This window comes from Arthrobotrys flagrans (assembly GCF_004000055.1).
Source record: "Arthrobotrys flagrans strain CBS H-5679 chromosome Unknown unitig_9, whole genome shotgun sequence".
Lineage (NCBI taxonomy): Eukaryota > Fungi > Ascomycota > Orbiliomycetes > Orbiliales > Orbiliaceae > Arthrobotrys > Arthrobotrys flagrans.
Genome location: NW_027137551.1, coordinates 749,811 through 766,795, shown reverse-complemented (window position 1 = coordinate 766,795; position 16,985 = coordinate 749,811). Strand labels below are relative to the sequence as shown.

The following is a 16,985-nucleotide window of genomic DNA, read 5'->3' as shown; positions in this document are numbered from 1 at the left end:
ATAATAATCTCGACATGGATAATATACAGCGTGATTATGCGAACGGTGTCGAATAAAAGTTGGGGGTCCAAGGTTAGGACTTAGTTAAGAGAGACGGTATCGATGCGCGCATATCTGTAAAGTGCGCTGGTCTGATAGATATAGACTGTGGTAGACAAGGAGCTAGGCCAGCTAGGGAGGGGTGCTCCGGCAGACATCAATCCCGGTCTGTAACCCAAACGTTAACCTTTTTAAGTCTTTGAGCCCCCACAATCACTAGATCTCCGGTAAAGCCGAGGCTCGCCCTGGTTTTGATGTATGGATGATATGGATCGTGCTTTTTCCCAACAGTGTTAGTCTGGTCCGGATACAACCTTGTTGGATCCATGGAGCTGAGTAAAATTCTCGATGCAGCTCTTAGTCTGAGAGATTTTTTGGAGGCAGCTAGTAAGAAAGAACCGTGGTAAGTAATCTCGTAAGCTGTTCCAATACTGGCCAGCTGTATACGAGACTATTTCGGCTAGCCAGGGATTGATGTTCGACTATATTAGTATTAACTATGTGTGTGGATGATAAAAATTCGAGTCTGATATGGAAGACTCCGCGCTTCGACGTCAGAAATGTCTGAGCTTATACATCATAACTATAAATCATATATAAAGGTAGCTGTCGCTGGTCATGGGCGAGAAGTTCAAGTTGATCGATCGATTATAGGTAGGATATTCTACTTCATCCGGTCGTTCTTTTCTTTGCTCGATCGGGTCGCATTAAAAGTCGCATTGAAATTATATTCCGCAGGGTAGATGGCTTGTTAGACGTCATACTTTTTATACCCCTGACCTGGCCTGGTTATAGCTCGAAGAAGGCGCGCGATATACGATACTTTATAGACAAAAATAAGCCGCAATTAGGCACGCTGCGGCAATTCAATACATACGTAAGAACTTCCTCGAGTGCTCATTTGACTAGAGTATTCACTTATGCGTATAAAATAGTCCGCGGGCGGCCCGAAATTCTACTCGAAAAGCTGTTCATGCATACACCTTAGTTGGTCTCGTTGGACCAGCTCACCCAGCTGCACCGTACCGGACCATATACCTCTTATATGGTACGACAGAAACTGGAAAAGAATTACGAAGAGGGTAATAAGGAAGAGTCAACAAAGAAGGAACTGTCTACACGAAATACGAAAGTTTGATTAAGTAAACTCGGACAGGTGGGACCACAGACTTCCCAAAGGAAAAACACCCATAATATTAAAAGCGGGGCCGTCCGACGTCCGTCAAGTTACTTACTACCTCTCACGTATACGTAGAAAGATCCGATCTGAATTCAAGAGGTTACGTGGTGACAAAACTCCGCCGCAATCGAAGACTCTGGGCGAGAATCCTCCACGCGGTCTTATTATACTATAACGTTAATGCATTGTTATTCCAGAATATATATGCATATATAAAGAGGTATGTATGGTAGTCTTATACAATATTCTCCCTCTGCCCGGGATACCTTCGATTGAGGCTAAATCCGTACTTTTTTTTTTGTGGTTCCTTTCTGTCAGTCGATCGAGTTATAAAAGTATCGGGACTGCCGTTATCCGAACCAAACCGGCGCCGACACAGTTCAGCTGTCTTTCGCCAAAACACCACAACATCCATCATCAATACAGACGTATACTTAGCATCTTATCATATTTACATCTAGACATTGCAATTGTTAGTCATTATCTTCGGCTTCAATCTGTCCTTGTAGACTTGCAAGACATATCCACAGCACTTTTGGCATTCCAATCTCCGACCGGTTCGCATTCCAACTAGATTAATTAGCTTAGATCCCACCGAACTTAACAGGCCTAAAGCGCAGGCCCCACCCCACATATCATTGGTCTTAAACGACGCGGTCCGCGATAACTTCTGACTTAGCTCCACTTCAGCTTACTATTTTTTCCAACTCGAAATCTCACGCTGGACTAATTGACTCTTCCCCTTCTATACTTCCGTTTCGAATTGATATCAAATATTCAAAGTATCGTAGCTTTTGGGTCGCATGGGATTCGCATAATCCGTCTTACCGGGTTCCACGCTGTTCAATTCACGACAAACTTGCCAAGATGGCGATGGAACAACTCGAAATTCACAGCAGGGTTAGTTTCGCACTCGATTGAAAATGCTTCATATCCTTGTCGGCATGTTCTTGCTAATGCTTTATATTTTTATTTTCTAGTCCTACCTGATCCGATATGTCAATGTCGCCGGTGACCACGTTATCTCATGGAGTATCCAGCCTCACAAGAAGTCAATGTATGCATCTTCCCCTCCACCAAGATCGGATCTACGAGTCCAGATAGGCTAATTTACTTAGAAACTTCGGCCTATTCAAGCACATAAAACCTCCCGGGGGCACTACTCCCCAATTCTCCAGCTCGACCGTCGGTGCCCCATCCATCTCCTCCGGTGCTTCTGTCCTCCAACCCGACGAAAGTGCACCATCCCAAGAACGCCCCCGCACCCAACGAACGAACTCCACCGAAGCCGAGACCATCCAAAAACTCGAGGCCTCGGGTCTCCGGCAAGTCCAATGGTACGGCAAAATCGAGGCCGAAAAGGTCACCACCGGCAAATTCGACGTGCCAGCCGGCCAAGGCGGTGCTTGGGCTCTAGTCTTCGATAACACATTCTCCAAGCAAACCAGCAAAACCGCCACTCTGGTGCTTTTGACATACCCGTCCAGTAATCCTGCGCCGGCCAGTCATCATATGCACCATTTCGATTCCCCTACCGCGTCTACATCGTCCCTACCGCCAGCTGTGGGTGCTCCTCAGCTCTCTTCGACTATTGTCAATGCCTCTACGGATTCGGTTGCCGAAAGCAATGGCATGTCCGTATCAACTGGGTTTTACACAGGCATTTTGAAAAAGAGAAAGAGAAAGAAGGGACAAGGTTTTGCACGCCGGTTTTTCTCATTGGATTTCACATCATCTACGCTTTCGTATTATCTTAATAAGGATTCTTCGTCGCTGAGAGGCGCTATCCCCCTCGGCCTAGCAGAGTTGAGCGCCAATGAGAAAAACTTCGAGATTACGGTCGACTCCGGGGCGGAGGTTTGGATTTTGCGTGCAGCATCGCTGAATGAATGGCAAGGATGGAAAGATGCCTTGAACAGAGCTTCACAGAAGGCCCAGAAGCGGACGGAAATCGGGATGGGACGTGATGAACCTCCCAGGTTAGGGAGTCAGAGCCATTTGCCCAGTTCGGCGGCCTACCAGAGCGCAGAAGATGAAGGTTGGGCAGCAGTAGAGTCGTTGATGGGTAGGATTTCAGGGATCAGAGATGCTACTCGTCGGTTGACTACCATGTCCTCTTCCGTTTCCAATGTAAAACGGGGCAGCCTGGCAAGTTTAGGATCCGAGCTTGGGGCAGGTACCGTAGCAACGTCCGGACCTACACCAACGGCGGATGAGAAGCGTCCATTTTGGAAGCGAAAGGCGAGCGGTGGTAATACGTCCCTAGCCAATAATCCTACTATTGCCGGAAGGGAGAAACGAGGAAAGTCTCTATCCGCAGGAGTCGGAATGACAGCTGCACACATGGTCGCATCCGCACTACCAATCCCACCGGTCCCACCCCTGCCGAATGCAGATATCACACCTCACCTCAACGAACTTCTCTCGGATCTCGACGCTTTTGTCGCTGATATCACACAAATCGTACAAGAAGCCAAGCATCGGCGGTATCTCCACCGCAAACCATCTGCCAATGGCGTCCTGAGCTCCGCTGCTTCCCGAAAGAGCATGGAGTCAGTTGATGACCAAGAGTTTTTCGATGCTAATGACGGGGATACGGCCACCGTCAACGAAGGCAGAATTGTCATTGTTGATAATGATAGCGAAGAAGGTCATAGTGAGACCTATGCGACCGATGACGAGGGAAGTGGAGATTCAGAGGATGATCAAAGTTTCAGCGGTATGTCTGGGAGCTTTAACGCCTTCCCGCCCAAAGCATCGGATCTTAGTCCTCTGCCATTGGAGGCCGTCTCCAGAAGAGAAACGGTGAAGGGTACCACAGTACTACCACCCAGCTTGATCGCTTTCTTCAGGAAAAACGTATGTTCCAAACAAAAAATTTTCCCAGCAATCATAATGAGAAGCCACTAACGAAAGAAAATAGGTCGGCAAAGATCTCAGCACAATTGCCATGCCGGTATCTGCAAACGAGCCCCTGAGCGCCCTCCAAAAGATCGCAGAACAGCTCGAGTACTCCGAACTCCTCGACTACGCTGCCGATGCGCCGGACACAAACAGCGAACGCCTCCTCTATATCGCCGCTTTTGCAATTAGCAACTTTTCAAATACTAGAGCTAAGGAACGTGCAATTCGTAAACCCTTTAACCCACTTCTTGGAGAAACATACGAACTAGTTCGTGAGGATAAAGGTACTCCCCTTTCCTCAGCCATTCCCCAGGTTTTCAAAATGATACTAACTCAATACACTAGGCTTCCGCTTCCTCGCCGAAAAGGTCTGCCATCGCCCTCTAATCATGGCCGCCCAAGCCGACTCTCCAAACTGGACCTTCACCCAATCCCCCAACCAAGCCAAAAATTCTGGGGAAAATCCGCCGAAATCAACACCACCGGTCGCGTGCGCATAACCCTCCACAAAACCGGCGATAACTATAGCTGGGCCCCCGCCACCACATTCCTGCGTAACATCATCGCCGGTGAAAAATACGTAGAACCCGTTGGCACTATGACCATCTACCACGAAAACACTGGAGAACGCGCGCAGGTTACCTTCAAAGTCAAAGGAATGTTCTCGGGAAGAAGCGAAGACGTTAGTGTTCAAGTATTCGATAAGGATGGAAAAGTTGGAAAGTATAGTTTACACGGGAAGTGGACCGGTTCACTCGTCATCTTCGACGAAGCCGAGAGTATGGTGAAGCAATTATGGCAAGTAGGAGATTTAGTCCCCGATGCAGGAAAGAAATATGGATTTACGACGTTTGCGGCGCAACTTAATGAGATTACTTCTATTGAAGAAGGGAAGATGGCGGGGACGGATACGAGACTTAGACCTGATCAGAGGCTTTGTGAGGAAGGGAAGTTGGATGAGGCGGAGAATGTGAAGTTGGAGTTGGAGGAGAAGCAGAGAGGGAGGAGAAGGGTGATGGATGAGGAAGGGAAGACGCATATACCAAAGTGGTTTGTGAAGGTACGGGAGACGGCGGATGAGGAGGTTTGGGGGATGAAGAGTGGGAAGGAGGGGTATTGGGTTAGGAGGAAGAAGGGGGAGTGGCCAGGGGATATGGTTGAGTTGTATAAGTGAGGTTATAAAGCGGTTTTTGTTTTTTAGAAGATAAAGAGGCGGCTCTACGGGAGGAGGTGTGGTTCATTAGTTTTGAGGGCAACCTCTTAGCATTTCTGGGAGGGTTCTGTAGATGGATGCCGCATTAATAGTCCTTGTTCTGAGCATTTAAAGATACGTGGTACCGGGTTGGTATACATAGTATATATAGTTTTAAAAAAGCATTAACTTAATGAAAGAAATGAAATGAAATTACTTTTTATCACCGTTCCGATTCGGGGGTATAGGGACAGGAGCCAATGGCTCTATACCAGAAATATACAATACCCTCTATAGCTATACCTCTGACAAATCCACTTCGGCCTCGTCCGATGGCACTGCCATGCACATACATGCATTTGCATGAGATGTGACATCAATTTCAAAGCCGCAAAAGCTTTGATCAAGTCAAGGAAAAATCCGAACGGCCTTTCAATCACCAGTTTGTTGAACAAAATGACATCAAGGTTATCGTATATCAGGATTACGATACTTCCACATGGTCATAGCTTTCCCATTGATTTGCTGCATGGCGGCTAAATCGGACCTTCAGGTACCATCGTAAACGTATAAACTCGTTAACATCTCGGAATTCCGTGTGTGTCATTTTTGATCCATGGCAACGCGCAAGCGCGGCACAGGAATATAGCCGGTGAATATCAATACCTCTTACTTGGTAAGTATCTTTTACCATATTGGCTATTGATTGGACGGGGAGCTACGGGAGATCTGGTGGGAGGGCGGGGGCGCGGAGTTTTGTTTTGCGGTAACGAAACGGTTAAACGGAATAGTTTTAAGTTCCGATCCTTGTTTATGGAGATTGTTAACTTTTATATCGCCTCTGCGATCTTTTCCGGTAGGGTATTCGGGGGAGTGAATGTAATTTGGATATCTTATAAGTAGGGACTGAGATACATCAATGTACTCTAGATTGGTCTCCTCCCCTCTCTAGATTGAATAAATTTATAAACCCCTTTCTTTTTTAGAACATAAATAATAACAATTTGCGTCGTGATTATATTAGCGTTCTCGAAGTTCAGAGAAAATGGAATAGGGCTACATAGCAGTACAGTACAGTACCCCCCCACGGAGCTCCGCGTTTCCAAAATACACCCCTTCCCCCCCAGTATTAATAGCTAGCTTACTATAGCGTCTAGTTCAAGGTTGGACTGCGTCATAACCTTGAAATACAACGTGGTAGTCTTAATCCTGACTCTATTGTAACACCCCTACCTTCTCATTATGAACAATACATCCACGGAGCGATATATAGAACGTCCTTCCAATTAATACCCCTCGATCACCACCAATAGATACTTATGCAGGGGGTATCCGGATACGAGATGATGATAATCCCGCTCTAGCTCTGCCGCACAGACGTAGAGAAAAACTAGTATCGTATTTTTGATCAACATATCACACATATTTGAATTGCAGCTACGATCTTAAGCTAGATGCTCCCAATCGAACAAATTCAGGTTCATCCGGCAGCCGGCTAGCCACCCCCAAACGTTAACATTGTAGTCCCTTCCCAGGTCGCGCTTTTGACATGTCATTGATTAATTTACATGGGTAAACCACAGGCCTTCGAAGGACAACATGGGTATACTAGTATCTACCATTTTAAACGAGATAATCTCCGTTCGACCGTTAGTATCACCACTTCTAACCATAAAAAACTTACGATCTTAGAAGAAATCTGAATGTTCTAACGGCTTATGTTTGCGGAAACGAAACGCGGCCGCGGCAAGTTAATATAATGTTGTGGGCGGTGTCCAACTAGCTGCAGCCTTACACACATCTGAGCCGGCTTATCTAAGGCTGTTTATACGTACGGCTCTTAAGCTTAGGCTAAACTTTCAAAAAAATACGAAATACATCGATGTGCGAATGTAGGTGGTATGGTATATACGTGACCTGGTATGTATATATAACTAAGATATTAGAGCAAACTGCGGGGGTTTTCCGAAGGATCGATGTTTCATCCTGGATACGACTTGCAGCTCGAGGCTAGATACGATAGTTTTTCCATGTTCGTACTTCATTTCGAAACTCGAGACGACGGATGTTGAGGGGACCCCAGATACATCCCTAACGCGTGTACTCATGGGCTGCTGACGGGACAGTATACCGATGTCCTTCGGGTCCTGAGGCCTGGCTTTCGAAGTATAAATACCTTTCCTTAGTACATTCTATAGCTATCCAGATTTCATCTTCTCGAGCCTGGGCTATAGACAGCAGTCAATAGTCTTTAAATCCGGAGCTTCCACTACACTGGTTCCTGCAACTAAACTTCTTCTCCCTCATATCCTAAGTATACATAACGTACCTCCCAATTCTCCCAACAAGGATCCCTTGCCTATAGACATGAAGCTTTCTTCCATCGCCATCCTCGCCGTCGGCGTTCCAACCATAGTTCAAGCCGGTGGCTTCGCCAGCAGCTGCGCACAAGTCTTCCTCGGCGGCACTTGGATCAATGCCCTCTGCAAGAATTCAGCCGGCACCTATATTCCCACAGCAAGGGACCTTAATGCAGAGATTGGAAATGCCAATGGTCTTCTTGTTAGGCGTTCGTACGTATAAATTCCATTCGTTCAATATTTAGAGCATATGGGGGGAGGTTTAGGGGTGTAATAATTATTTACTTTCCTGTGTAGTTCGGGATATGCCAGTGTTTGTAGGGATTGTTCGTTGACCACGGTGGGGCTGTTTAAGTGCTCGTGTCCGCGGATTAATCGTTATCAGGCGGCTTCTATCAATCTTAGTAAGTTATTGTCGGATTCGAAATATGCTACTTTGGAATGTGGCTAACTTTGTATTTTATCGTGGAAATTAGACAACTTTTTGAGCAATAGGAATGGTATTTTGACTTGGGACTAATTTCATAAACTGGGTCTTATGGTCACGGTGCGACGAGAACACATGGGACACGCTAGTTTTGCTTTGGATATGATATCAATTGGGTCGCAGTTGTACCTTAGAATGTATTCAATAGTTGCTTTTTAGATTTAGTCATTCGTTTTACAAGTTTAATCGGATTTATGAAGGGTGTGAATCTTCACCACTCGAGTACACATTCCCGTGCCCTATCGATCAAAATTTTTTTATTTTTTTTTTACCTCCCTTTTTTAGTTCCGTATCTATATCTCTTGATCGATACAGTTTAAATTCAGGTTGTATTTTGGGATAGCGGACCACGGGCCTCCTAAGGGAAGACTATCGATATCGATTCAGGCGTTACCTTCGTACAAAAAAACTTTCTATATAGCTATGCATGCAACCTACCGCTTTGTCTTGTTCCACTTTCGGGGTTCTAGATCTTTCATCAACATATTCCATCGATAAATTTAGATAATATTCTATGAACTAAAATTATATTTATATTAAGATCGTAGGCCGCCTATGCTTTCTTTAGAAACCTAGGTTCCATTCGTTTAGGGACCGACAGGCATGCAGGCTTCCACGTATGTAAAATGCCGCTTGATCGAGCTGGTCTCGATGTATCCGTGGCCTTGGTACTCGATACGGGTGTATTCTCCGATATATACTGATACTTTCCAATAATAGGTGCTTTATTATTCATATATCAGGCAGATGTCTTCGATAGTGTTAAGACTTGTAGAGCGCCTTGAGTATCGTTTCCAAAAATAAATTCTGAAGTTCCCATTTGTTCATTTTGTGTTGTTTCCGTCAAATTACCACATATTGCACACCGCGAAGGCTTCGTGGTACCCAAATCCCGTCCTGTCTGCAACCTTCCGTTGGCCTGTGTATAGTATATGTATACAGCGTTTATCAAGATATCTTAAAATAACGGTAAGGGGAGCTCACGATTTCGTTAAGCGGTAGAAGGCTAACCGATGAGGCAGTCTCTCTGTACCACGAGCTCATATATTTCGAACTTTCACATGTTGTAGAATCTAGCTTCAATCTCTAGATCTTGAGATCTCGAAAAGACCATAGTTACAAGGGGTAGCCTTCCCCGGTACACAAAAAGCTTGTGACCACAAAAGGAACGTCTCCAGATCGGCTATGCTAAAGATAGAATATCTTTCAAAGTCCTTTCTATTCCTTCACTCTGATGCCGTCCACTCCGTCAAGCATCCAAACATTTTACGTGGGATATCCTAGGGAAAGCGATACAAAGCCTTTCAGAACGGGTCGCCCCGCCAGTTTGTGTTGTGTGGAATTGACAAATGGGAATGAAATAGGCTAGTGTGGATCGTTATATCAGACGGGCAGGCTCATAATCCTGGTCTGTACATGTAAACGAGCAGTGGGCTCCGCAGGAGTCGCCTTGAACTTAGGCAGCGAAACCGCCGAAGCTGCTGCAAAGCTGGAACACTAGACCAAAGGAACTCCACGAGACCCGTATCGACGGGACTAATGCTTAATATCATCATCATCACAATCATGGTTCGGAATATCTATATCGAAAAAATTTATTCCTCGATGGGGCACCCTTGAGGGCTTAGACAAGGCCGATTTACTTGTAGCACAAGTTTTGTCAGCAGGCTTATACACGAGCATGCAAGCCCACCTTCGGCTACTTTCTGGGCAACCGACAGGTGCGAGGGGAGAGTGTGGGCCACTACATACCGCGAAGCAAGTGGTTTCACAAGGTCTGACCAACGGAAGAGACCCCACCCGGACCAATATACAATGGCCGGATACTGGTCGGCCTGTATGCACCACCGCCCTAGGGTCTTTCGATTATTGATCATAAAATGCCCTAACCGGCCCTGCGGCTTACTGCGAAGCAACGGAAGGATGTGGGCAAGTTTCCGGATACAGGGAAAGAGATCGCCCTGTGGCCTCTTATCAAGGTCCTGAGGGTCTTCGACCGTGCATAACATCCATACAACCTTTCGAGCAGGTGTAACGGTGGAAAACCTGGAGGCTGTGCCCACTTACATGCTCCAACAAACAAAACTCTCGTTTGCAAGACTTGCGATTGTTGTAACAATTGCGAGAGCGGGTCCCACTTACCCAAGAGCAGTTATTCCCTAGGCCGATATCACCCAAGCATACCGTGAGCACTACTACATCGAGCTGGCAAGCTTACACCCAAGAACCTTGACTTTGAAACGGGATATTGCAGACTTCAACGAAATAGCCAATGTTTCAATCAGAGAAGACATTTACATGGCTTTTCCCGCCTCCTGCGAATTTTGCCCTAATACAAGATTTCGATGACGAGTCGTACAAGTTCTACTAGGAGTTACAATCTCCAAAGTACCATTTCAGGTAGCGTTACGCAGACTCCGCTCGCGCCACCGCAAACGTTTTCCTTCTTTGGTACTTGACGGCACAAAGGTATTTGACAGGTACCTGGATCATGAACTGAACCATCGAAGAACACCAGCAACCTTCTCTGCAGGTGAGTAAATTTAGATGTTCCCGTCAAGCTGCTTTAGCCGAACTGGGGCAAAACAGAAGGCGTCGGCGGAGCTACATGGGGGAAAGCCTTCTAATTCGCCAGCGACGACTCCTGGTAGTGTGTCAGAAACCCAAGTACAAATCTCAAGAGCCACCCACATTGACTCGATTGACGGCCCTCATAAAAATAGTGGTCGCAGGATTTGTTTCGGCATCGTTGTCCCTTGTGTCACAAACTGCTCTCTAAAACTTCATCCCATCGAAAATTTGAAATTTTCCCTCGCCCAGTCGGTCATTCCAGGCTTGAATTCCTCGATATGCGCCTGTGCCTCGAGTGATTGCATGTTCCTTTCACGGCACTATATCCCAGCAAACCTACCTTCCTCTTGGCTCGATGATCCTCTTATCGGCAGTTCGCCCATAGTTATTCTCACCCTACCAACTTTGTTGGACCCGACAAACTAACAAATTTTCTCAGCCGATATCTCGATGACTTCCATATCATAACCATCAACCTCGACCATCAACCTCGACAATAGAAAAATCACAGAGAAAAAAAAAAAAGGTCATCAAGTAGATAGGACCGTCGCACTCACAAGGGTATCTTTGGCCCTCTTTAGGAAATCCCTCAGCCCTTTTCGGGGAGGTATTTTATAACGGGCGGGTCTCCTTGGCTTGCATCAGACGACGTTTGAAAGGAGGCCAGGGCCAACAACACTTCTTCCATAACACCCTTTGTAATCCAACATCTTCAGCTGAAAAACCGACGATGTATCGCCGGAAAATATTTTCAACAATATTGAGCACAGGATTGCTCCTAATACCATCCGTATACGGTCAATTTCCTGGGAAGAATACAAATGGCGAAGGTTCTGGAACTGGGATGAATCTTGAGGAAGCAACTGAGACCCGAGAAGCTTCACCAGCTCAAACCTCAATAGCAACTTCAGCATCGGACACCTGCAACAGCCCTGTTCAGCTTATCGGTTTAGCAACTGAAGGGCCATATATTCCCGTGACTATCGATGGTACAGCCTACAACTTTGCCGTTTCTTTCGAAGAAGAAGGGACGTATATTTTCTCAACAAAATTCTGCAATGATGTTCTTCAAGTAGATCCCGAATCGTGCTTTTATACAGGTTCCATAAACGAACTGGGTACCGACGATGAAGAACACACAGTCAATACTGGTGAGGGCGGGTTCGAGTTCGAATATATCACTCTACCTACAGAGGCAAGGATAGGTCAAGGAGACAACAGCATAGTTTTCAAAAAATATCCCACTAGGGTTGTCATCGGCATGGATTCCAGCGACATTCGCTTGCCGCAATCCCGGTGGGGAGGGGGAGGAGTTTATGGGATTATCGGACTAAAGAATAACGGAGACTTCATCGAAAGACTTTCTTTAGCTTGCGGACAGTCGGGTTGGGGGATCCATCTGCAACCTGGATCGTTCTTCTCATTTGGAGGAATCGATTCTCAAGCTAGTGCAATCGGGACAAACGACACGGACAGCGTGGTAGACCTTGCGAGTAGCTACGTTGGCGAGATTCGACCAATTACCAACGGTTTCACTAGCTCTGCAGGCAACATATTTACCAAGAATATTCGGCTGGACCCGTTGGCCCCCTACAATGTTGTCCCGGAGGATATTAGTGCTGCTGTCAAAAGTGGGTTTGAAGCCGGCTCCAGTGTAGATATCAAAATAGCCGGGGTTACTTTCAACATATCGTGGAATAATCTTGTTCATGCTGGTTCAAAAACCCCGAGGCGAGATGACACGCTGATACTCGGAACTCCATTTCTTCAATTTGTCTATGCTGCCGCTCTCCCAACCATACAAAACATAGTCTTTGCTCAGGATACTGGTTCCGGCCCTGCACGATTCAAACCTTTCTCCGAAATTATAACGAATCCCCCTACGGAGACTCAACCAGGTGACCCGCAGGCCAGCAGTATAGACAATCCAGACAAAAAAGCCGATAGTTCAAATGAAGACGAACCAAAAACATCAGACCCCATGCTGGTGAAATCCAGTGGCAATAACATCGGCGCCATTGTGGGAGGAGTCGTGGGTGGCGTCGTTGGACTTCTCATTATTATCGTCGCAGCTTGCTGTTTCTATCGCCGCCGCAAACTCCTGAAGGGTAGCCCACGCGGCATCGAAAAGGAATACGAGGCCGACTTTGATGCGGAAATCGGTCACCACGATGGATTCCTCCCGCAGTTCAAAGAATCGGGATATGCTACTCTTCCAACCCCACCCCCACCTCCAGGGCAACAAGCAAGACCCCAGATCCCGTCATTGATATTAGGGTCTCCCATAAATCTCCAATACGACAGCCAAACAGAATCCACCCCAAGTCTCCACCCATACCACGACGAATCTCCGTCTAGATCCCTCAATGTCACACCTCACCCCCCACCATCCCAAACCCCCATATTAACAATCCCCCCAGTCCCAGAACGAAGACTTTCCATAACCCCATCTCTCTCAATCGAACCACCTTCACCTCTTTCTCGAAATGTAAGCGCAGCCTCGCGTCAAAACTTTCCGAGTATAACACAATTACAGCGCAATCGATCAAATGTCCGCGCTGTGCCCGAAGAAGATGACTATGATGTTGTCAGCATGGTTTCCGGGCCGATATATAATCCGATCTTGGCATCGCAGGAAGCAGCATCATCAGCTCCGCGATTACCATTTACGCATCGACCAGAAAGTGATGGAGTCGTGGGGATGACAGTTAGAGGCGCTGGACTATAAAATATCAAATTCGCATCGCTTCCTTGAGTTTATTGTTCACAAATATATGACGACCAAGAAGAAAAGGGAAATTTCAAATCTATTAACGACATCAAGATCATACAGGAAAAACCTAACATCGCTCGTTGAGGCGATATTGAATAATGCCTTTTTTTTTTTTCTAAAGAAAGAAATATCCTTCTCAAAAAGAAAAACAGGAGGTCATCTTTGGCAGGGTCTATCTGGCGTTCGGAACCTTTTTTTTCCTTTCTCAAATATTTTCCTTTCTCAAATATTTTCCTACTTACCTTTCTATCTGTAAATATTTATCCAGGGTACCCAAGACTCGGATGTCCCTGTTTTTTACTTCTTTTTCTTTTTTAATGTTTTACGATATCAAATGGTTCGTCACCAAGCGCTCGTTTTTTTTCTGCTTACCATGCAAGATACCCGGCGGGGCACGTTTCCTCTCGCTACAACCACTCCTACTAGTTAGCTGGCTGCTATATTTTTAGCAGAAGCTCTTCATCGATGTATCGAGAAATGCAGTATGGATAATTAATTCCAATCAATTTCTATTTACTAGGTTATATTATTTCCCTGGTAGTTTTTTTTATCTCTCTCTCTTTTCTGATCTACAAACCAGCCAGGTAGTCGGCCGGACAAGGCCTATGCCTGGTTGCAACATATAATCCCGCAATGTATTAATATCCTTACCAGGTCCAGACATCGCAATGCATTAACCCACTTCTCCTCCAAACGGCACAGCAAAGCTAAGAACAACGTTTAAACACGTTTACAAAAGGCGCCCGAGTAGTCTTTGGGTAAACATGGTTATAAAAAAAGGTAAACCGCATAACCTTATCTTATTGGATATTCTGGAAGACGGGAAAAGGAAGAGGTTGGTCGAGCTAGTTGAAAGGAGTTGGAAGGGAGGTTGTACAAGTTCGATACGTATACATAATATTTCGGACCATACGTCGCTGAAGCGTTAGGAGAGAAGGATGCATATATGTCAAACCAGGGTATATTCTACCAAATCGGGACAAAAGAAAAATGAATATTGACAAGCGGCTGAGATCGAGATAGAGAGGGAAAGCTCAAAGAAACACGGGCTATCCTCGAATATCTTAGGACGCAAAAGACAGAGAAAGAAGGTAGATTCGACCAGATATGTTTCAGAAAGTAACGAAAGCAGTTCCCTGTCCTGCAGCGGCGGGTGATGACAAATAGACGATTGGGTTGGTGTAGGGTGAGTTGAAAAGCTGCATGCAGGTTGGGTCTTTTTTTCCAACGCAACAGATATGCAATATTAGGGCTGTGATATCGAAAGCCTTTCCCCCACCGTTTTTTTCAATTACCCATTGGCCTTTCTTTTCTTTTGCTTCGAAATCACGAAAACTTCGTGTGAATGATCTCGGGGTTCTCATGCCAATCATCTATACTAACCCACATCTGTATAAGTATTCCCAAATTAGCATATCTGCACCTGTCGCTTCGTTGATATCAAACCTCGCATGGAGGTATGTCTTGCGAGTCGCTTCCAAAAACCCCACAACCGAGATGCAAGCAACAACAAAACGCCACAAAAACATGGTATGTGGATTGCATTTCCTGTAAAATGCAAGAAGAAAAAGAGGAGGAGGTAGGGGAAAGTAAAATACATTACCTTTCTAAAAGTACTCAGCCCAGCCAAGATACTTCCACCTATCCACGTGCTGTATTTCCTTTCCGGTGGTGCTGTTATTCTAATCTTCATATCTTTGACTGCGAGACGGCGTATTTCGCCGAGGAGACGGTCGCCAAATCCTATAGTATTTTTTAGTCCCAAGTTTTTTGCTATTTTGATATCTTTATACGAGAGATGCCAGCAACAAGTGCATGCAAAAGCACAAACCTTTCGTCAATGTCGATCCACCCGATAGGATGATATTTCCGAATAGAGCTTTCCTTAGATCCATATCCGTTCGCGATATCGCATCCACCAGAATTTGGTGGATACCTTGATACTCGAGCCCGATGATTTCGGGGTCAAAGAGTATCTCTGGGGCCCTGAATCGTTCAGCCCCAAGCTTTTAAAAAAAAGATATATCAGTATAGCGTCCCGGGCCCGGCGCACAGAATCTAATCATACCTTCAGAATATTCCCGTCTGGCAGCTTATAGTCCTCAATCTTGCCAACACCGCCACCAGCCCATTCCTTCTCCTCCTTCTTTGGATCCAGAGCAATGTAACTCGCTTTCTCCTTGATCTGTCTCACAACCTCTTTTTCGGCGGATGTATGAAAGACAGCTCCAGATTTTCTTAACAGCGTTTGTAAGTGTTCTGTGACGTCTCTCCCAGCAACATCTATCCGTCTTATAGCAGAAGGAACCGCAAAACCTTCGTATACAGGGACAGCGTGGGAAACTCCGTCGCCGGAGTCGAGGACTATACCGGTTGTACGACCAGAGGCATATCTATCGATAAGAGGTTCCGTCGTTAGCACTGAGATGTCCATCGTGTGTATATGATCAAATAGGTGTGCCCTTACAATGACAGAACCGCCTGTACACTGGTAAATAGTGCAGGAACATTGAAGGTCTCGAAGAATATCTGCGCCGCCATATCTCTGTTCGCGCGCGGATTCAGCGGTGCCTCCGTGAGAAGTACTGGATGCTTAAACAATTCTAATCAGCCACTTTTCCCATCCCATATACTCCCTCCATAACATCCGTAACTCCGAACCCCCACCACACTTCACTTTTTCTCGTAACAATCCACAATAAAAAAATTCAATTAAAGATCCCCTACCTCCTCCGACAAAGTCTTCAGCTCATCACTGTAAACATACTGCCATATCCGCTCCATATCGTCCCAATCCGTGACAATCCCATGTTCGAGTGGATACTTGATCTTTAACAGGCCACGTAGATCCTGCGCGCGAGATCCGATGAATACGTCGCCTTCGAGGGCGCCGGCGAGTACGCGTGGGTGTTTTGGACGACCGACGAAAGAGTTGAAGTAGCATTTCGGCGTATCTTCGCCTGCGAATCCGGCCTTGATCGTACCGGACCCGTTATCGATGACCACCGGTTGGTTGAGGAGGGAGTCGAGCACCATGGTGGGCCGGTGAGGGTGGAAGCAATTGGTGGCACTGGTGGTCGATGGAGGGGAGGTATGTTATCAGGTATTGTGGGAGAGCTTGGAGGCGGTTGGAGCTTCGAGCTCGCCTGTTCGCTAGCAAAGTGGAGCTCCACGTTTCCAACATTATCTCAACACAACGAGGAATAACATCAATGTCCTCGACGCTGATAATTGGAACGAGATCAGGTACAGGCAAGATGTTTAGAGAGTACGAAACTATTTGGGTCGGGAGTTATAGTGGTTTAAGACCCAGTCGATGAAGACTAGGAGCTAATTTTATTATTATTCATAGTTTGTAGGCGCCGTTTAAAGGGGCACTGGGTAATAGTATAATACACGATAAAGTGCTAGAAGCCAGAGAACCACAAATGTTATACAGAGCTATTGTTTTGCATAAAACAAGAGGTCAGCGCCCAAAT

At 46.0% G+C, this 16,985-nt stretch overlaps 5 protein-coding genes across 5 annotated transcripts; 4 read left to right on the top strand and 1 right to left on the bottom strand.

The window, feature by feature from the left end:
- Positions 1–2,086: 2,086 nt before the first annotated feature.
- On the top strand, positions 2,087–4,623 carry DFL_005587 (uncharacterized protein; the record flags this gene model as incomplete). Its single annotated transcript, XM_067634869.1, has 5 exons — positions 2,087–2,119; positions 2,200–2,276; positions 2,338–4,078; positions 4,143–4,407; positions 4,469–4,623. 5 exons carry the CDS (start codon positions 2,087–2,089, stop codon positions 4,621–4,623), a joined length of 2,271 nt encoding a protein of 756 aa, XP_067489357.1.
- Positions 4,624–4,721: 98 nt separating this feature from the next.
- On the top strand, positions 4,722–5,297 carry DFL_005586 (uncharacterized protein; the record flags this gene model as incomplete). The annotated part of the gene is made up of 1 exon (XM_067634868.1): positions 4,722–5,297. One exon carries the CDS (start codon positions 4,722–4,724, stop codon positions 5,295–5,297), a length of 576 nt encoding a protein of 191 aa, XP_067489356.1.
- Positions 5,298–7,682: 2,385 nt separating this feature from the next.
- DFL_005585 (uncharacterized protein) lies at positions 7,683–8,195 on the top strand (the record flags this gene model as incomplete). Its single annotated transcript, XM_067634867.1, has 3 exons — positions 7,683–7,888; positions 7,973–8,079; positions 8,152–8,195. The coding sequence occupies 3 exons, from the start codon at positions 7,683–7,685 to the stop codon at positions 8,193–8,195; spliced, it is 357 nt and encodes a 118-aa protein (XP_067489355.1).
- A 3,268-nt stretch (positions 8,196–11,463) lies between these two features.
- DFL_005584 (uncharacterized protein) lies at positions 11,464–13,461 on the top strand (the record flags this gene model as incomplete). The annotated part of the gene is made up of 1 exon (XM_067634866.1): positions 11,464–13,461. One exon carries the CDS (start codon positions 11,464–11,466, stop codon positions 13,459–13,461), a length of 1,998 nt encoding a protein of 665 aa, XP_067489354.1.
- A 1,371-nt stretch (positions 13,462–14,832) lies between these two features.
- DFL_005583 (uncharacterized protein) lies at positions 14,833–16,542 on the bottom strand (the record flags this gene model as incomplete). The annotated part of the gene is made up of 6 exons (XM_067634865.1): positions 14,833–14,895; positions 15,110–15,249; positions 15,338–15,512; positions 15,575–15,899; positions 15,974–16,098; positions 16,234–16,542. The coding sequence occupies 6 exons, from the start codon at positions 16,540–16,542 to the stop codon at positions 14,833–14,835; spliced, it is 1,137 nt and encodes a 378-aa protein (XP_067489353.1).
- Positions 16,543–16,985: the final 443 nt, after the last annotated feature.